Raw genomic sequence first — 21,745 nt, 5'->3', positions numbered from 1 at the left:
GCTGTTCCTATGGTTCCCAAAGCTCTCATTGGATACTGTAAAGTTTGGGACAGGACACCGGTCTTGCTCAGCATCCCCACCACCATTGGCTGCACCCCCCCGTCTGTCAACTGCACTTTGACAGCCCGCCACGCCCTCTGGTCTGTGGCGCCGACGTTGATTGGCTACTGTACCTGTCAGCAAACTCTGATTGGTCAGCTCGCCCAGCTGTTAGTGGTTCATTCACCATTTTGTGACTGTAGTGGGAAAAGAAGACCGATAGTTTTTTATACCCTTGTTTGAGTTTCTGTGGGGGAAAGACATGTTTTGCGGAGGAAAAGTAAAGTGTGAGGCCGGACCGCACAGTCGTCAAAGCCGACAGCCAAGGGATGTTACCGAGAGTTGTGTGAGCCTCCTCATCAGCAGAATAAGACCATAAATCTTCCTCTGGCGAAGGAAAAAGCTCTGTTTGGGTGAGTTGAAACTTAGTTAGCAAAAGGCAGAGAAGCTCAACTGACATGAATTTTCCATTTGCAGGATCAGCGAGTTAGCACGAGACGAGCATCAACTGCCAACCGTCGGTCGCTTGTTCCGATACCGTCCGAAGAAACGGAGTGACACCGCTTGCGAGGCGAGGAAGAGCCGAGAGAGAGGGGAGGGGTGAGGGTGTAACAGCCTAAAAACTTTCTCAAATGTTTTACCGCAGTCCCACGGACGACGGAGAAACATTTTAGCTTCCCGCGGGTGGATATCACTAAATCGTGGTTAGTGTTGAGCACTTTTTCCTTGACCTTAGTTTTCGAGTTTTGCGCGGAGCAGCGCTAGCGTAGTAAAAACAATCGACCTATTTGCAGCATTGCAGCCCAAATGTTTACCAATAGCCTCGCAAGCTTATTTTGTGTTTATAAAATGGATCCTGGGGAGAAAATGGAAAACAACATGAGAGCGTGTTACATCCCGTTTCCTTGTGGTCTGGCTGACGGTGTCATTATGTGGGTACTAGTAGTCTGCAACCGTTGCGTACTACGACTACTACAACCACCACTACTACCAACGTTACTGAGCTGCTTACTAGAGCGAAACACCAACACGGAAAGATTCCTGCTTTTTCCAAGTTTATAAAATCATATAAGCAGACTGTCACTTCACTGGCTCCATTAAGGAAGCTTCTCTGGAGTGGTTGCGTGTATACTCTAGGCGTTGTAGTGGATATTTGCATGCCAAACACCGTTGTATGAGGAAGAATCAGGCCCGTCTAGTTGGGATAATAAAGCGTCACTTGAAACCGGTTGTTTGTGTTTGTTACCGAGCACCGTACAGCAGCGCAGACCGGCTGACTGCCTCGAGTCATAATACTCCTTTGACATTGTGTAGCGCCTCTCGTAGTACTCGCAGAGATCAGCGCATAGAAGCCGGGGATGCATTCGGTGTTTTCTCGGCTTTCCCCTCGCCGACACTCCACTTTTCTGCACTGCAAGCCCGCAATCAGTGTCTGTGCAACCCTTGACATCTCTGACTGGGCAGTTTTAAACAGTTCTGTCATATTGGGTACATTTTAAGTGATAGGAATTTAATGCCTGTTTTTGACATTTGGAGAGTGTCCTCATCTGTCCTGCAGATTTACACCGTGGCATGCATTCCTCATATCTTCATTATTGCACTTGTTTACGCAGAAGACAAATCCTTGATGGTGTAGGCATCTTTGCATAGCTTGTAGAGCAGTTGGCCATTGATGTGGCATTGGCAGTTCTGCCATTTGGTCCCAAACAGGAGCAGTCACCCCTGATCTATGCTGCAGCCTCCTGATCAATATGGGCCAGAATGCACAAATTCCAGGCCTCAATGTTTCTCTTTTATTGATATAATATCTACAGAAAGATATGCCATCCACTAAACAGCTGCCAGTATTCATACTACGTCACAATGGATGCCTCTTCACAACAAGCGCGCGCACACACACACACACACTTCATTGCTCATACATACACACTTCAGCTTGCCCTCTTGCTACACCTAAAATACCATAACGAAATGTTTTCTTTTACTTGTGTTATGTTGCCTGTACGATCACATCCCACTCACTCATGAGAGCACGAACCAAAGTGTGTGTGTGTGTGTAACAGAGAGCATGTTCTGTTCATTTTTTTATTTTTATTTTTATTTTTTTTTTGCTGTTTCATGTGTGAGTGTGTTCCCCAGTGACCCAGTTAAGGGCAAAGCACCCTGCCATGCTGGAGTGTACCAGGGCCACGGCAGGCTTCACTATCACGGCCGCACCACTGCCTTCCTCTGTTGTACCATTGCACGTTCTTCTCTCTCCATCTCTGTCCTCGTCACTGCAGCCCTGCGCCCATACAGACACCCATAAAATGCTTTTAGGAGAGGGATGAGCTGCAGTGTGCCTGGTAACTACGTATACACTCAAACTGACATATAGTGCAAATGCAGCGTTGAACAAGGTACAACCTGAAGACAGCCGTATACAGTCATACCTTGTGTTCTATAAGCAGCTCAAATACCCCCACGTATCCCTCACACACACACACACACACACACACACACACACGTTCTGTGCCATGTTGCAGTGGGGCATAGGCTACATTCTCTACGACTGACGGAATAAACTGGCATCAAGGTGGAGGTTTAGTAGGGTTGAACAGTCCTGTAATAAATACTGCACAACGTCTTCCTCTTGTACTGTTGACATTAAGTTTGGATCTCCTTATGAATGACCATTCTGTGTTTGTGTGTGTGTTTGGCACATACATGCACCCGTGTCCAAACTGCTAAGAAATCACCGGCAAGGTGCTGATTGCATTAAAATGCATATTTTTAATCTGAAAATTTAAAAATGATCAAAGTCATTTTTATGTTTCTTTTTATAGAAATACAAAAGTTATACTGGCCGGAGTGTGAGCTCCTGTGCATGTGTGTGTGGACGAGTGTTTATACGGCGCAATAAATGTGTGAGTGTGAGACAATGTATAGGTTCAAGGGAGATTTTAACAGTGTATGCATCACTACACTGTAAATTCCAGGGAGAGCATTTAGTGTGTGTGTAAAGTTTGATGTTGCTATGCTGTGGAGGGGGGTTACATTGTGCGCTCCTGTTCGTTTAATGAGTGAAGCAGCATCTTTTTAAGGAGGAGTTCAGTCCAATGCAATGGAGACGATAGCCGTCAATTATCTGTCTCTTCAGGATTTACAGTAGCTTTAGACCAGACCAGCAAATATCTCGATCTTAACCTACTCTAATACTTGAAGGTGTAGACGTCTTGAATTGCCAAAATTATGACTGAGTTCCTCTCTGCTTCGCCTGGATTCACCCCAGAGGACAATCAGGATTTTCAGCAGTTCCCTATTTTTTTGGCCCCTAATTTCTGATGAACAACTTGATTTAGACTTGCTCTTGGCATCTTGGATTGTAGCTAACACTAAGAGTTGAAGGTCTGTAGTTATATTCGATTTAAGGGATATTTGTTGAACACACACTGTGTAATTCTTCAGATTTGTTTTATGGAGAAATTATGGGCTCATATTAGGACTATGTGAAATGTTAAAATCCTGTTCCATTTATTATATGGCAGCACTGCAATTATAGATGCTTCCTGCATAAATTCATATACTTTTCCCTGTAATTTAGTATAACATATTTGGTGTCTTTGGCAACCTTGGTATTTTGTCTGGAATTTCAAATAAAATTCAGTGGATAAGATTATTGCTTGTCCACATAACATGTGTTTCTAAGGATGGACTCACATGGTTGAGGCTTTCTTTGATTGATGAATTGTTTCAGGCGGGCTATAAACTTGCACCAAATACTCAGTCCTGAAAGTAAAGATAGGTCAATGTCTAATTCTGAAAGTCCTCTGTTATCTACATGCTGTGCATGCTGTCTGTTGTGCTGTCCAGTGCCTTCAAAGTTACAGAACGTGAATACTCACACATGCCTGCCGATGGCTTATCAGCCAAAGCCTAGAGCATTTTGGGAGACCATGAGCATGACCAAACGCATTTTTCTATGCTAAGATCAGATCCTCGCAAGTCATTCAGTTAACCAGTCAGTCGGCCAAGTGGTCCTGACTCCTTCCTGTCTCTTCCAGTGCACTAGTGTAACTCTACAGGACCAACACTCCCAGTCGAGGCCTCTGTCTCTAATGAAAGGGTACTTGGCCTGCTACTGGTAGGATGTACATTCCTGCAGTAAGAGCTTTCTGTCTTTTTCCGCTTTGTCTGGAAATGCCGATTTACACATGTAATTTACAAAGATCTGCTGTAATTAGAGGGTGAGTAATGTACTGTATGGTGTTTCACTTTAATTTCTTCTCTTTATTTTATTTTCTTTTTGTTGGCAATGGACAGTATGATCCGTTATTTGTTCCACAATATATTTTCTTATTAGCACTAATATCAAAAGTATCCCAAATATTTTTGGATTGATTATATAATTCAATTCATCAAACTTCTATTGAAAAGATCAGAAATGCCTGAAACATTTGTATCTGTTTAATTTTCATACATTTAAGATGAAGTAAATGATCTTCAGTTGCAGACACCTTGTAATAAATAAGCACATATCAATAGGACATAGTTTTTCAAATGTCTGTATCTGCAGGAAGCATCACAGTACAACGAGTAAACTCCAGATGTGAAACTACACACATGGTGCAACTGCAATGAAATACAAAACATCAGTATCACAGCACTGTGTGGGAAGACTTTACAGTGGAAATAGTCAGCTAGTTTATATTGGTCGTAGGTAAATGTTGTACATTACCAATCACTAACAATGATAATAAATCACTGAAAATAAGGAGTAATAAAATGATGATTCAGTAATGACAACAAAAGCCAGTTTGTTCTGTTTATACAGTAAATATTGTGAGAGGTATAGAGGTTAAAATGGCGAGATAGTGATGAGAGTGTGTGAATGACTCGGGTTGTTTATTAGTCATTTTGGACCAGGAAGGGGTGCTTTTCTGTACTGCAGGAAGTGGAAGTGGTGTCATACTGGTATATGTTGTGGATTGTTTGTTACGGCAAACAAACAGTTAATAGTAAGGTCACCTTATGTGTGTGTGACAAACTTTTCCAGTGTCTAGGACAGGGAGTGTGAGTATGTGCGCTGTATGAATTTGTCCGTGTTGTCTTCTTTTCTGTTTGTGGGAATGCAGGCATTTGCACACGTTGGTGAGTTGCTGAGCTTAATCGAGGGAAGCACATATGCACAAGTGTGCGTATGAGTGTGTGTGTGTGTGTGTGTGTGTGTGTGTGTGTGTGTGTGTGTGTGTGTGATAGAGTGAGAGAGAGAGAGAGACTGTATTTAGCCTGTAATCTTGCATCAGTGAGTGTGCCTGATCCTGTGCCAGCCTTTTAATTTCTCTCATTTTGGGCGTATCTTACCATGGCAGATTATTCCAATTATATTGTCTTTTTTGCAGAAGTGTGTGTGTGTGTGTGTGTGTGTGTGTGTGTGTGTGTGTGTGTGTGTGTCAGTGAGACAATGACAAAAGGCGACTGGGAAAGACTGAGACATCGAGAAAGAGTGAGAGAGGGCCAGCGAGTGCTAGAATGACTGTGGAAATTCCCAGTGACTACACAAGAACAGCCTATTTGAACAAACAGCCAAACAGCCGCATACTCCTACCTCTCTCACTCCCTTTCTTTCTGTTTCTCTCTCTCTTATGTGTCGTAGGCTGACCTCATCCGGGCCACTGCCAGCCCTTTACCTCCTGATAGAAGACTAAATAAATGCTGTGTTGTTGTTGCGATCCCAAGTTGAACATGGAGTATCAAGTCTATAATGCGTAGCAGGAGAAAGCTACGCTGTCGCATGTGGAAGTAGCTGGAGGGAGTACAGTGGAGAGATCAGGCGACCTGTAGTCTGAGACTCAAGTGTGTGTGTGTGTGTGTGTGTGTGTGTGTGTGTGTGTGTGTGTGTGTGTGTGTGTGTGTGTGTGTGTTACATAGAGAGATAGAGAGGAAAAGCATTTTTGTCTCTGCATGCATTTAAAGAGATGTAGGCCTCATTAAAGGCAGAACGTAAGAGACAAATTGAAGCAAGTGACCTTGGATTTTTATGTTTCTTTTTCTTTCTTTCTTTCTTTCTTTCTTTTGTCTTTTTATACAATTATTTTTTTCTTTTGCTGACCCTTTGTTTTTGAGTAAACCTACTATATGAATGACACACTCACCACATTAAACGTCAGACATTCTTACCCAGGTTTACCTGGGAGGTAAACCAACATTTCATGATAATCAAAACATAAACAGCTGTTTATTCACCCATCATTAATTATGTAGTATTAAATTAACGGTGATAAGATCTTAACAAGAATGCTGATTTTTATAAGAAAAACACTTGTCCTTTATTTTCATCATGCAGTTGTTTTAAAATGTTGTTGTAAGGTTTTAAAATGGTGGATAATTAATGTTGGAATTAAGATTTTATGTTTTGAGTACACAAACTTGCACTTACTGACAAGTACACACAGGCATGCTTGCATGCACAGTGTTGTGAAGCAGGCAGACATTGAGGGTGAATGAGAGCATACGTTACATATTGAGTCAGTGTGATAGCCAGTGCAGAGTAGCACGCTTCCAGGTATGACGTCATTTTTATTCTCAGCGATTTTTGATTATGAAGATAATAAATGACCACCTGTCTTCTGCATCTACCTCTTCCTTTCCAGACTGCAATACAGAGGACAGACGGACAGAGAAGGGGGAGAAGAAAAAGCAGAGAAAAATAAAAGGAGTGCCTTAGAAGTGAAAAAAGAGGAGCACCACACAATCTGTAGCACTTTGTGAACAGTGAAGAAGAGATGAGGCCAATAAAGAAACACAGAGGGCGTTCTCCACCGTTAACTAGAGGCAGAGGGGGGAGAAGGAGAGGAGGCTCTCAGCCCCTCCAAGAGAAAGACCCCAAAAGAGTCAAGAGGGAGACGCACGTCAAAACCACACAGCACACACCTAACACTCCCTCGACACGCAAACAGAGTCTGCCCACAGCCACCAACTCAAATGAAGAACCAATCACAAACAGCAATAGCCCCACGAGGGCGGAGTCTACTGAGCCGAGGAAACCTGTGGAGTCCGTTGAAAAAGATGGAAAGAAGGCAGAAGAAAAGACAGAAAAGGAGAAGATAGTGGGCATGAATGGAAGCACTGCTATGTCCACTGATACTGTAGCATTTCCTACCTCTGCCCCAGCGCCACTCTCCACAGCTACACCTCCTCTGGCCACAAATCACAGCACCAGTTTAGGCTCTGTTTCTAGTAGGAAAACAGCCACATTTAAGGCTCGTGTCCCCAAGAAGAAATATACATATGAGCACTTTGCTAACAATGCAAGTGCCATGACTACCATTCCTACCTCCAGCCCTGCACTCATACACAACAGTTACTGCAATATTAACAGCAAAATTAGTGATAATGTGAATACACCCAATAATAATTTCAAGAGTAGTAACAGTATTAGTAATAGCATCAATAAAAGCATTAATATTAGCATCAATAGTAATACTAACAATAACACTACAAGTGGTATTTACAATATGACTACAAGTAGTAACAGTAGTGCTGGGAGCCATAGTACTTTTATTAATATAAGTAATAGTAGAAGTAATAATTGCTCAGGTAATCAGCCATCAGTGCTAACTGTGGATAGTAAAGCTAGACAAGCAAACCATTTTGTCTCCGTGGAAGATAGGGCCCTCAGGACAGCAAACTCCCAGGAAAAAGAGTCCCAAGCTGGTGAAAATGAGTCAGAGGGGGCCCCTAACTCGGTGCGTTCCTCTTCCACTGATACAGCCAGTGAGCACTCAGCTGACCTGGATGTGATGGAAGCAACAGGGCCAGGTCTTCATCAAAAAAATTCCCACATCCCAGCTCCCCTCCATAACTCACATCCTGAAGAGGCCAGTCTTTCAGAGGGGCTAGCTGAAGCTCTGGCCAAAGGCATGAAGAACCAGAGAGTCCTGGCTCGCCAGATAAAGAGGACAATGGAGAGTGGGTTTGGGGCTGCAGGGGACAGAGGGGTTAAGGATAAAGACTCATACCCCTCCCTGTCACCTGTGTTCAGACCAGGGGTAGTGCGTAGGGTGAGTGGAGGTACTGTTGATGTCCAGCTCCAAGGAGAAGAGACCCTTGTTAAATACCCTTTCCGTGGTAGAACTGTGATGACATCGTCATCAGGGGCCGATAGCACTGTGGAGTTAATTTTGGATGCCCCCCCTCCTGGCATGGCACCTGTGGCTGTTGGGACCCGAGTGTGTGTGCCCTTTGGTGGAGAGGAGGGGGGTCCTCTCCTCTACAGAGAGGGGATTGTCACTCAGGTGGACCCCCACCCCGGTGTTTCATTTCCTTACCAGGTGCTCTTAAGTGAGGACAGAGAGACTCTGGGTGATGGAGGGGTGGCAGAGGAGAAAGAGAAAAGGAATGGTAAAGCTGTGTGGGTGTCCAGACAGAGCCTGAGACTGCTCACCCCTCCATGGGAGGTCCCACATTTGGATGGTGGGAGGGCAAAGGAGAGAGAACGGGAGAGGGAAAGGGAAGAGAGGGAGCGGAGGGAGGAGATGGAGGTAGAGAGGGAAGTGTGCCAGTTGAGCATTGGAATGGGGGTGCTCGGAGGGGGAGCAAGGTTGGTCCATGGTTTTGCACATGAAGGGGTTACAGGAGGGCATCCCTATGGAAACGTACATCCACCCCCCCACTCCTCCACTGTGACTTCTAGTGCAGTAGCCAGCACAGTTCATGGCTGTGGAAATAACTACTCTGATAGAGAAAGACAGACACAGCCAAACACTCCTGAAGAAGACGTTGAGGTGTCTCGTTTAAGCATGGGCCTTACCGTTGCTTCCAAGCCAGTTGCTGGGATGTCTCAGCAGAGAAACATCATCTCCAAGTCCAGTGGTTACCCTCCATCCTCCCCCCATCTCTCTGTAGTACGGGGTCTGGGGCCTCCACACCTCTCCACCCTAGCTAGTCCTCAGCCACCCCCTTCCCCTGCCTTACTGGGGTCTGAAATGAACAACACCACTCCAAACCTACCTCCATCCAAGACCACTCCCACCCAAACCCCTACTCCTACTTCTGGTGGGGGGTCCTCCTCTACCTCCTCTCGCTCCAGGACTCCCCTCTCATTGGCTCAACAAAAATACAAGAAGGGTGATGTGGTGTGCACCCCTAATGGTATCCGTAAGAAGTTCAATGGTAAGCAGTGGAGAAGGCTGTGTTCCAGGGAGGGCTGTATGAAGGAGTCTCAGCGTCGAGGATACTGCTCTAGACACTTATCCATGAGGACCAAAGAGATGGAGGCAGCAGGGGGAGAGAGGGGAGGAGGTGGCAGCAGCTCAGGGACAGTCACCCCCTCTGACTTGCGAGGCAGAGCCAGTAGTGAGTTTGAGTGGGACGACACATCAAGGGAGAGCAGTGAGACCAGTAGCAGAGGAGACTCAAGGCCCCGTCTGGTCCTACCCTCCCTCCTCCCCCATGATCTGTCTTCACGCTTTGACTTCGATGAGTGTGAGGCCGCCACCATGCTTGTATCATTAGGGAGCTCTCGCTCTGGCACCCCCTCATTTTCTCCCATCTCCAACCAGTCGCCCTTCTCCCCTGCCCCCTCTCCCTCACCCTCCCCACTGTTTGGCTTCAGGCCGGCCAACTTCTCCCCGATTACCGCCTCCCCGGTTCTGCAACACCGGAGGCACAGGCAGCCCAGTGGTACGGGGGGAGGAGGGGGAGGGGGCAGTAAAGCAACAACCTCAGCTGGAGGAGCAGAAAGGGAGAGACACACTTCAGGCATCCAGCCCTCCTTCCACAGCAACCTGACGTTTACAGTCCCCATGAGCCCCAGCAAACGAAAGCCAGATGCACCTCCTCCACCACCCCTTCCTTCACACCACCACGATTACACACCCAAGACAGAGCTGGACCAGGGGGACCTCAACTCTTTCAGGGTGCTGTCCCCCCAAACACCAGCTTCACATTCCCATACACACACATCCACCTTCTCCCGACCCAGAGGGGTGACCACCCCCTCCTCTAGTAGGCCCCCGTCCTCCACTGCTGTCTCCCCTCCTCCTCTACTGGTGTCTCCAACTCCTCCTTCACCTCTCACTCCAGATGGAGGGCCTCGTCGTGTGGTCCCTGTATCCCAACAGGCTTTGCGGGACTCCCCTGTCATTGTGAGGAATCCCGAAGTCCCACTGGCAAAATTTACAGAATGTCCCTTGGGAAGAGGCGGAGGAGGAGGTGGAAACGAGGGAGGGATAGATAACACTTCATCTAAAGACATCGGCTTAACACCCCTCACCCCTCAGCCAATTTCTGGCCTCCAGGTTCCCGTCCCCATTAACGCTGCTACAGCCACAGTACCCAACGGCACCGTCCTTTTGCGAAGCCCAGCCCAGACCCTGGTGCTTGTGTCCCCGACACCTTCTTCCCTGCCCACTACTGACACCCCTGGAACCCCCCTGCAGGCCCTGTCAGTTACTGTCAGCACAGCAGTCACAGCTCACGCTCCAAGTAGCACAGACACCTCTGGGGAACGAGAGGAAAACAGGGGGACGGGGTTCGGGGGTGAGGTCCAGCAGCCAGTTCCTTGTCACCCTTCTCCTACTGCACTGCTGCCCTTGATCCTGCCAGCCGAAAGTCTTCACCCCGTCCCACGAAAGGACATCATCATGGGACGTCCTGGCACAGGTGAGAATTGCTTCATGGATATTTTGTATGTGAGGTCACTGACTTTGAAGGGATGAGGAAAAACTCAGTTATTTCATGAATAACATATAACAGGACCTTTGTGGAATAAGCAATTAAATGGTATATTGTGTGTAGCTATACAAAATTCTCCAAGCAGCGATGAAAGAATGAAACAAGCAAAAATCCTAAAAGGAAATGTATCTTGTTGATAAGAACAAACCATACATCATAATAGATTATTATTCAGAGACAATGTGTTGAAAAATGTATTATATAGTGCAGCTATTTAAAAATGAAGAATAATTACACTAAATTTTCAGAAAGTAGTTTCACTCTTTATAGCTTTGATTACACTGTTAATATGTTGTTTTTTAAATATCACTCTAGTCAAACTTTATTCCTCTATGATATATCAAAGTCCAGCTCTGTATATACAAATGAAAAATGAGGGAAATTTTTCCTTGTAATTTTTCTTGAATCCCCACTTGACCTCAAAGGAAGAATTTTTTTGCAACATCTCCAATAGCGCAGCATGAAGGGTTAGGAGCACTCTGGATAACTATTTAAATAGTACAATATACTCTATGGATAACTATTTAAATAGTTATCCATAGAGTATACTCAGTAAATTTCATTGTCATCAGAATTGTCTCATAACTTTTTAAAGGATATCTTCTTTGGTAGCTATGTGGCTTGTAGTGAGACACACAGTGTCAACTCAGAATGGAGAGAGGGAACTCTCTTTACTGGCCGTGAACTAGTGGGATGACCAGAATTTTGCAGTACGATGGTAATGATTCTTTTTCTCAGACACTGAGAATCCACAGAGAAATGCAGGGATTGTGCAGCTACGGCTTGAGAAAAGTATCATAGGAGAGACAGAGGAATAATTGTGTTCATTCCACTGAATTTAGTTGAAGCTACTGCAAGTGACATAATTATTAGAATAATGAGAAGTCTAGAAATGGAGCTTTACAAGTTTTTCTCTTTTTATTTTGTACACACACACACACACACACACACACACACACACACACACACACACACACACACACACACACAGATCGAGAAAGAGAGGGAGTTATATTGAAGCTTTAATATTAAAATCACATTTTCCTGTTAAATGAAATAGTAAATAGAAAGACCTGGCTTGGTGATTTATTTCTCTCTCTATATATATTTATCTTATCAAAAAATACCAGACAATCATTAATATAGCCTACTGTGTTGTATTTCATTCATCCAATAAATCTAATTAAGGTAAACAATCATTTATTCATCAATCATGGTTGCTTTTAACAGAAAAGTATTAAACTGCTGTATAATGTTTTTTTTTATTTTCTGTAATAACTTGTGCGAGAACAAATAACACCCACAGAGTAATAGAGGGTTAGATTCACATGAACATGCCACAACCTGTGTGTGTTGATGCCCAGTGAAAGAAACGCCTGTTAGCCAACATGCTGTTGTCCCATATGGCTTCCTCTAATCGTCTGTCCACCATCCTCATGTCTGCTTGTAAACTAAATGCTAAAGCTGGTCACGTGACCCACGTAAGCCCTGGAACAGGCTTGTGTGATTGACCAGGTCAGGACTAGTCTTGTTAGAATCACTGCTGATGACAAAACAATCACTAAATTCACTAGTCAGCACACAGTAAAGTTGGAATAATCCCTGCCGTCCATCCCGATAACTCAGAGCAAAGGGGGCTGGGTTTATCTAATGATTTTCAGAACATGACTGTTTTATGTCATGTGTCTTACATTATTTAAAGCCAAACTCTATTATTAGAAAGGCAAAATTATCAAAGTAATAATTAATTTGTTGTTGGTTTGGATTTTAAATGCAAAAGGAAAAGGGAGACGTTAACTGGATGCAAAATTATTTCAGTGCATTCATGTGTGTGTTTGTGTCAGAGAGTGTGTAAGAGAGAGAGTGAAAGTGCAAAAGAGAAAATGTATGCACGGGCATGCATGCTTTGGTGTTTTTGTGTTTTCTATAGGGATTAGACTGTACGTTATACAGGATTAGCTTTGTCGATATTGGAGAGTCCCTCTTATATACGAAGTCATTATAGACAGAAACTTCGTGGCTGAGTGGAAGCAATCATACCTACACTACATGCACAATACACATGGATTCATAATAGAAAGGAACGGGGAAGTTCGATAATAAAATATAAGAATTCTTAAGAAAAAGAAAATAAATGGAGGCATGAATAGGAATAAGTGTTGTCAGAGACTAACTGCTTTGAATCAGTTCTACACAAGAAATTAACATTCAAAGATGAAAGCAAAAGTGTGTATGGAACGTGTGGGCTAGATTTACAATATGTAGGCCAGTTATGGACTGTTTCCACCAACTTGTTTTTGATTTTGTGTGCTAGAGAGAGAGAGGGAGAGAGAAATGGGGATTAGATGAGAAAGAGAATGAGGAATGAGGAATGACATAGAGAGGATGGCCGTGTGGATAAAAAAACACAGAAGGTGGGAAAGAGGAGAATTCAACAGCAAGTTTTATGTAAATCTTTGATTCATTTGTTTATTGAAAAACTCTGACCAACATTCTTATATTAAATGTATGTGTGTCTGTGTGACTTCCTGACCCTAGCAACTGTTATCTTCTTACTCACTACAAACAATTTCCGCTGACTCTTGCTGTGTGTATGTTGATGTGTTGTTTGTTTTTTTGTTTATTAGTGACTCATGTAAAGATATAGTGAAACACATTGTGGGCTGCATTCTTTGCATTGTTACTGAGGTGGGTTGATTTTAAGTCTGTCTGTGTGTGTGTGTGTGTGTGTGTGCATGTGTGTGTGTGTGTGTTCGTTCGTGTGTGCATGTGTGTGTAAGAAATGTGTGTTGTTGTTGTAAGTTTCAGTGTATTGTGTGGGTGTGTGAAGTATTCGTTTCTCAAGGTCCTGTGTGGGAAAACGCTGTACTATAGTGTGTTTGTGTGTGTGTGTGTGTGTGTGTGTGTGTGTGTGTGTGTGTGTGTGCGCGCGTGCGTGCGTGTGTGACAGAGAGAGCATTATTCATCATCAGCTGAAAATAAGAGTCCACTTTTCAGTTCTGTGATATATGAACATATAGTATCAGTTAGTGTAATTCACTTCAGCAGCTCTCAGTGTGTTTGTACTTATCTCTGTGCAGACTTTCATGAGTGTGACAGAGAAGTGGACAGGAAAGGGAGCGCTGTCATTTTGAGTGTACGGTCCCTCCTCAGTCCCCCTTTTTTTTTGCAGCTGAAAGGACGCTGAATGAATGAATAGCATCTCTTTGTGTGAGAGCATGCACGCTTGCCCGTGTGTGTGTGTGCATTTATTTTGAAGACCTTTGAGTCAGGGGCACATGTGGGTGTTTTCTGTAGAGTTAGAAAGGGTGTGTGAGCTTTTGCATACGGTCGTAGGAGAGTGTGAAATATGAGGAAAGTAGGAAACACTGTGTGTGTGTGTGTGTGTGTGTGTGTGTGTGTGTGTGTGTGTGTGTGTGCAATCACACGTTTGGTATGTTTGTGATTTGCAAGTTTGTGTAGGTGTTAGTGTTTTCTTATCAGCTTTTGAAAAATGAAAAAACGGTAATCTGCTCATTTTAATTTGAGTTTTAAAGGTAATTTAGTGTTTTTCAAATTACCTTAAATAAAGATTATGTCAGAACATATTACTATAAAAGTATACTTTAAAAAATCTTTGCTAATTCTTATTCTCTGGGGTCACTGGAATTGTTTAAAAAAAAATGAAAGTAAAGTAGAACTCTAAGCCTTCTGCAGAAATAAAGTTGACACTCCTTGATCTTGAAGTACAATTTCATGATAAATATGTGCATCTTTGTAGTCATTAATGGTAATTAATATTATTTCAAGTACACAGTCAGTATCAGTATAAATTTTATCATGTTTATGCCAAAAATAACACACATTTGATGTCAGTCAGATTCTTGTTCATATGAGGGTGGAAACAAAAATCTTCCCTGAATCCCAGACTATTGAAATTCTCCTACGTTGGTTACCAGCTCATCAGTGATGACACATTGCACCTATTCAAGGGCAGGAAAAACTATAGGTTACGTCAGGCTTTTAAATTAAATTATAATTTTAAAAAACTACAACCCAACAATTAGATGAATAAATGAAATGTGGAAAACTAAACGTTTGGTATGTTCCTGTGGTCTGGTTGGAACAATTTAGTTAGATATTTCAGGAAACTAATATAGTTCTAACACCTTATAGATCCTACAGTAAAGTCTAGATTTAATATTTATAAGACAAAAGGCTATGATATGTAAGAAGAGAGGAACTGGTTAAATTAAATTTCATACAATTCGGAAATAAGTAGTTAGTTAGTTCTTCCTCTCTTTTCTGTGTAACATACAGTGTCATGCCACATATATGCTGTGTTTTTATTAATTCACTCAGAAATATAAGGCGACAGACCCCTGGCTTAGTTAAGCCCCTAAACTGACAGTCACACACTTTACAGACAAAGCAGCATATTTTCTCTGTGTGCATGTGTTTTCCCACCTAAAACATGCTAATGAATAAGTAAATTAAATATTTTTTTAATCTTCCCTGTAACTTCCTGTAAAATAAAACTGTTGAAGGTAGAAAACTGTTCGCGACAAGGTGAAGGATGAGACCATTTTTATGGTGTCACGTGTGTGTTGCATGCAGTGTGTGTATGAGACAGAGTAACCAAGCGTCAATCATTGAGTACCGGATATGATGTGTAAGCGCCAAACGTCTGTTGCCATGGCAACAAAGCAAACATCACACTGATGTAGCCTGTATATAACACAGAACATTCACAAATACAAATAGCTGTGTGTGTGTGTGTGTGTGTGTGTGTGTGTGTGTGTGTGTGTGTGTGTGTGTGTGTGTGTGTGTGGGGCACATGTTCTTGTGTGACTTTCCACTGGGAGAGGAGGAACTTCGGGATGCTCACATGTGTTTACACACCAACACACCATTGGCAGCTCCTTCTTATTCCGTCCTGGGTGTTTTCGTCAACATTCCCTGAGAACAGAAACGATCCTGGATAATCGGAGGGTTTCCTCTAAATTATTTAAACTGCAACTAAAGTGTTCCAGGTCACATATCAATTACACGCTCATATTTGCAGCCACTTCCACACTTTTACTGTTTTTTTCTGTCACTTTAAAAATACAACTGCTATTATAAGCATTTATTTCGAACATGCTTTCCTTTTTTACATTTACTGATAGTGAGATTGTAGCATTCTTGAGCTGCAACTTTCATCACTCTAGCTCTGAAGTCATGGAGGAGAGTGTGTATCGAGTCCTTTTTATAGAGAGGACCTAGATGACTTTGTTGTTGCAAAGGTCTTAAATGAGAGTTGTGTATTTATTTTTTGTGTCCAAGTCCTGGTCTTACCAGAAACACAAGCTTCCTCTGTGTGAACACATAGTGAAACTGCTCAATGTTTCACATACTGTGCTGCATGATTATGTCTGTGAGCAAATTATTATTAGCATGACTGTTTCTTGAACAGAGCATTTCTTTTTTTTTTCTTTTTTAGCATCTTAAAATAATATGTTCTTTTTCACCTTGAATCAACATTCAAAGATATATGTTAAAATATATCACGTATGTCAGTCTTTCACAGTTATAAACGACTGAAAGTGGAATTGCATGTTATGTATGTTATTAAGTTTGCTTAATTCTTTTTTCTCTCTCTCTCTGTGTCGCTCGCCCACACAAACGTGCACACACAGTTTGTGCAACACTGAGTAAACATGTCACACTCTCTTAAGTGCACGTGAATACACTTTTCCGCAACCGTTATTCTGCAGTTGAATACGTCTTTTTCTCTGCTTTCCCATCTTCCTTCGTCTCATTTTTGATTTTTCTGTCTAACACATTATGACACATTTGTTTTAACCCTTTGCTCCATCGCATTGCAGTGGCTTTGCTTCCCCTCCTCTCTTCATCCTGGTCTACCCGGATACGGATACCCGGGAATAACATCCCCACTCCCTCCCGCCCCTGCTTTACGTAACGCTTAAAGCCCTGCATATCCTCCCTGGCCATGGCAACAACCACATCTGGATCACACAGCCATCTAGACTGGCACCAAAGCACATGTGAAGCCCTCAAGACTTACCACAAAAGTCATATGCAACGATAATCCAATTTCCTATTGGGCAAAGCATTCTTTGGGGAGATTCTCAAAATGCACTGGTGCAGTGGGACTCCTTAGTGTGAGGTGGCTCCAAGATTTTGACTGCATGCATGTAAAGTTAGAATGAGATTCACCTTCTTTGGAGTCTCTGTCAAACTCACTTTCATTGTTCTCTTGCGATCACAGTGTTCATGTGCTCCTTACCTCCCAAAGTTTGGAATGAGTTTGTATTTTGCTTAGGAATTTCTTTTCTCTCCTTCATCCCACTCTCCTCTACTTTCCTTTCAGCTGTAGATCAGCAGTGGCTGCACTGGTTTACTGGAGCTGCCTGTCTGTTTGCCATTTATCTGCAGACTAATAGTGCCCCCGGATGGCCAAACACATACATTACAAGTTCCTTCACAGTGGCTAGAAGGATCTGGGTCTCCAAACATTAGTCTCAAGTTTGTGTTTGATGTATTCTACTCGATGGTAATTATTCACTGTTATGAAGAGATAGTTAATGAATCTACATATGAAGCCTAACAGTGTGAAGTGTGTTTTACGTTTAGGCAATGACTTATCTATACAATTCCCAATAATTGTGGTGTCATTCCTCTCAGTACTCAATGGTGGAGTTGTCCTTTGCAACATTGAACAAAATAAGGACTACTGGTTTAATTAGACTTTAAGTGAATCTATAACAAAGCCACAGGCTGATCTAGTGTCTTAAAAATCTCCTTTTTGGGTCACACAAATAGCTCCCTCTGTGTGTCAACAAGCCATGAATAAATGGTGTAAAAATTATTGGTTAAGCTTATGTTGATGCAATAGATGATGATGGTCAGTGGCAGACTGGTGACCACAGGCGACATGGGGACCTGTGCCCAACATAGCTGTTGCCATGGTAACTGCAAAGGATTGGTGGATCGAGTTATAATTGGTCGGAGCAAATGGTGGGTTGTGGGAGGGAGAGACACAGAGCACAGGGGTAGAAGATGAATTAAGGGATGAGAGAGATGGGATGGGAGAGTGAGCGAAGGCGGTGCTCCGCCTGCATATTGCCAGGGTAGGTAAAGAGGAGGTGGAAAAGTTTCTTGAGTGAGGTCACGTGGCATTTGACAGATTTAATTGGGGGGTAGAGACATGCATACATACGCACATTAAAAGCATGATGTCTGTAAGAGGAGACAGCCAATGAAAGCTGCTGAACACCTACACAGATACTGCACTGGCAGCACGGCAGCAGGGAGAGATAGTTAAGCTTAGCTGAGGGGGAATTTCTCTTTTACTGTTTTTTTAACACCTCTCTTCTCTCTTTCACCACTTATCTCTATTGTTTATGAGTAAGCGCTAAAATTCTGTGGTTTCCCACGATCATATTGTGTCTAACTCACCTCCTCTGTGAAACTTTACATGCATGCAGTTGACAAATGTCCTTGTCTTAGCTGTACATCCTTTTATATTCAAATAGATGTTGTGTGACATTTAAAACTGTTTCTGAAGTGACAAAAATACCATTACACAAATGGGTTTGTAATATTTTGTTGTGAATCAATCGACTATTTTGGCATATTCAAACCAGGCTAAAGGGAAAGCTCATTACTCTGCTGTGAATAATTGGTCAGATGTAGTTCATTACTAAGGGCTTGTAATGTTTACCCAGGGTTGTAACCACTGAGCAGCCACAGTAATCCCACATCTCCACCCCTGCCCTATTTCACCCTCTTTTCCTTTCAGCCAAGCTGTCCAACTCCCTCCCCTTAACACACTGTGTTTGCTGGATTGACTTGTTGAGAGCTCAGTGTAGTTGATAAACCTTAATCTCTTATTCTCTCTCCTTGTCTCTTCTTCTAATGCCTTTTAGTTTAACCCTTTCTAAAAAAAAAAAAAACCCTATAGGCTTAAAAGAGGGACAGACAGTCCCCCCCCATATTTTTACATGACGCAAGATGCTTTGCTGGTGCCAGCAGACAGAAGAGAGAGGCACATGAGAGCTGAGTGACGTATTGAGGTGGAGCATAGGCACATTGCAAAGATGCTTCTTTTTGTTTGAAGGATATCATCAGAATATTGCTTTTTATCCCACTCACGTTTTTTGTATAGTGGCACTGATCTAAATCTAGATTTGAGAGATTTGTAACCCAGGGACTGAATGGGTTAACTTTTTTACTACTGAGGACAGCGGCTGCCAGTAGCTCTCACAACCTCATTGGTCAGTTCCCAAGCTCCTGATGAGCCGACTGGCTTATAGTGGTAATTAAGTCTCTCCCAGTGTTGTATTTGTCTTATGGATACATGAACTAAGCTAAGAAAGACTTCTTGACTCATGTCGTATGAGGAGAAACCTTATCATATGTGCAAGTCCTCCTTTGTGTAGCTGTGTTGTACTTACACAACATAGGTATCTTTAAATGTTTTCCCTTTGTCTCCCCCGTCTTTGGCCCCCCACACCCTTCCTCCTTTTAAGAGAAGTTCTGTTTTCACAAGTTGTTTTCTCTCCACCCACCCACCCTCCTACATCCCTCCCTCCCTCCCTGCTTCCCTGCCTCTCCTGCTGAAAATGACTCTCAGTCTATTTTTACCCTCTGGTCCTCTCCACTCTTAGCCTGTTCCACCCATTTTCCCTCTCTTTCTAACCACCCCTACTCTCCTGTTTTCAATTCTTTTCCTCCTCTCTGTCTCTTTCTCTCTCTCTCCTCTCCATGCCAGTGTTGCATCAGAACATTTAAAATTCTGTCTGGAGGAGGCACATTTGCATGATGGAGAGATGGAAAAATGTTTGGGGATTTGAAAGGGCTTTTTATGGTGGAAAATTACATCACTTGCCTCCCTACTGTTAGCTGCGTTACTAAAAGCAAATTATGACCCAAGAAAGGGGTTTACAATCCCTCTCAGAAGTTAATATTGCTGATTTATAATACAGCCAGCATATATGTTTGCATGGACCAACTTTGTAAAAAGACTCAAATAACAGGCAGAATGACCCTGCATACTGTCATAGGTTTAGTGGGTATGGATATGCATGCATCTTGACCTCAGAGCCCTCATCAACATCCTTCCCTTGTGCAGATGGCATAGAGAGACCACAGGCAGCGTGGCAAGCAAACTCACTAGCGCCTCCCTGCATTAGATGGTCTTTATGGGTATTAAAGCATTTGTAAGAAGGAGGGATCGCATCGAACTTCTGTTAAGCCATTGGTTGGCCTATATCTGAGTGTCGGCTTTTGATTCGTTCATTCACACATCATTCAAGGTTTACTACGAATCCTGCACCAATGACATAAAACTGGGGTGGGCTTATTGAAAGAAACATAAAAAATACACACTTTTGAGGCATTACTCCAACGCCAGCAAGTGTTTTCCTGTGAATGTAATAAAGTTATATTGCGTTATTTATTTATTCTTATTGTGTATTTAGGTTAAGTTCAGTTTTTGTGGTGAGAAGAGAAGCTGTCCGTGAGGCCGGGTGAAATTTGCATATGACTGGCATTCCAGTGCACACGCTGACCAATCAGGGTTCGCGGCGGGCAGATGACGAGTGGCTGCTTTGCCCAATAGCCGAGCGGAATTTGCCGAGGAAGGCGGGACAAGGCTGGGCGAGGTTGACAGGACGAGAAGGGGAGGGCGACGACTACGGGGGATGGGGGGGGCAGCAGCCTAGTTTACAACAAGAGGAAGAGGGAGGGAAAGAGAAAGAAAGGGCCAAGGCTTGTGAGAGAGAGAGAACGAGACTAAAATAAGGGAGTAAACTCGGGCTGGAAGCTGTGGAGATGCGATACGAGGACTTTTCTAGACCAAAACAACGCTCATAACTCCAGGTATCCTACGCGGGCTGGACGGTGTGTGCGCCGATGTCGCCCGCACGAAGTGGCTAGCTAACCTGCTGTAGACGGACGGACCTCACCAACGGCTTTAACCAAACCTACTGTATCGGTTCTTCTTAAAGCCCCCCTCCACCCCTGGTCGGCTTCGGGTGCTGTATTCGGGCATCTTCAACCAGCCACTCGTTTGCTGCCTTGAGAGCTTGTCCGAGGAGGAGGAGAAAGAGAAATATAACAGCGATTCATCTCCCTTTTCCTCCTCGCTGAGTGGAGTCAGGAGTGCTCACCGTGCTCGCTTTTATCGCTGTGTTGTAGTCTCATCAGTTGCTAGCTAACGTGAGGTTTGTGGTCAGATTGGCCAGGTAGGAAATGAGATGGTAAACTGTACAGAGATGAGCTAGGCATTAGCTAGCAGCAGAGGGGACGATATTGTTTGTTTGCTCTCTTGATAATCAAGCTGATGGATAGCGGGCTTGTAAGCACTGGGTGATGGATGAATGCACCAGATTTACAGTCAACGACATCTGCTTATGCGTAGTAAACAAGGTTAAATCCAAGTTGATTGCTATTTTTAAATGGTGATTTTGTATCTTGGCAGGTGTTAACTAAATTTCCAGGTTAAGACAGGTGCATGGTGCAATTCTCGGGTCAAGTAATGGGAAAAACAAGTTAGTATTTGGTGTAATGCACTTGTCAAACAGTCCTCGCCGGATTATTTTGGCAGCCATGTATATGTGAATACGCCTTTGTAGTTGAGACATGAGAACAATTGCGTTTCTTTTGCCTCTGTCTGTGCTGCTGGTGCACGACCAGGGGCGTTCCCGAGAGGTTGGTCCAATTTGGAGCGGTGCACTTGAGGCTCCGGCTGTTGCAAGAGACAGCTAAATCACAGTCTATGTGGTTTATTATATAAATCAGAGCGTATTAAAGTAGTCGGTGTTTAAGTAAACAGTGCATACTTGGACAAAAAGCAGATTCTCACGCTCCTCTTCCAAGTTAGACGAATCACCTTATCCCTGATCGTCCCTATTTGCTTGTTGCAGTGCAGTTTAGTCTGATCGATACGGTGCCCTCTTACAGCAGCCCTTTAGCTGTTTGACTCGGAGGCTTTATGTGCTTCTTA

At 43.4% G+C, this 21,745-nt stretch overlaps 1 protein-coding gene across 1 annotated transcript in view; it reads left to right on the top strand.

Annotated features, from left to right (window-relative positions):
* The first annotated feature begins 246 nt into the window (after positions 1 to 246).
* The window catches only part of cicb (capicua transcriptional repressor b), a 38,985-nt gene continuing 17,486 nt past the window's right edge, over positions 247 to 21,745 (top strand). The window contains exons 1-2 of the mRNA XM_023429910.2: positions 247 to 452; positions 6,672 to 10,683. Coding sequence (XP_023285678.1) covers positions 6,804 to 10,683 — 3,880 coding nt within the window. The 5' untranslated portion in view covers positions 247 to 452; positions 6,672 to 6,803. The remainder of the gene's footprint in view (positions 453 to 6,671; positions 10,684 to 21,745) is intronic.

This window comes from Seriola lalandi, unplaced genomic scaffold (assembly GCF_002814215.2).
Source record: "Seriola lalandi dorsalis isolate HSWRI2012SDOR001 ecotype SW California unplaced genomic scaffold, Sedor1 jcf7180002054900, whole genome shotgun sequence".
Classification (NCBI taxonomy): domain Eukaryota; kingdom Metazoa; phylum Chordata; class Actinopteri; order Carangiformes; family Carangidae; genus Seriola; species Seriola lalandi.
The sequence above is the reverse complement of the archived record's forward strand: the minus strand, read 5'-3'. Positions and strand labels throughout refer to the sequence as shown.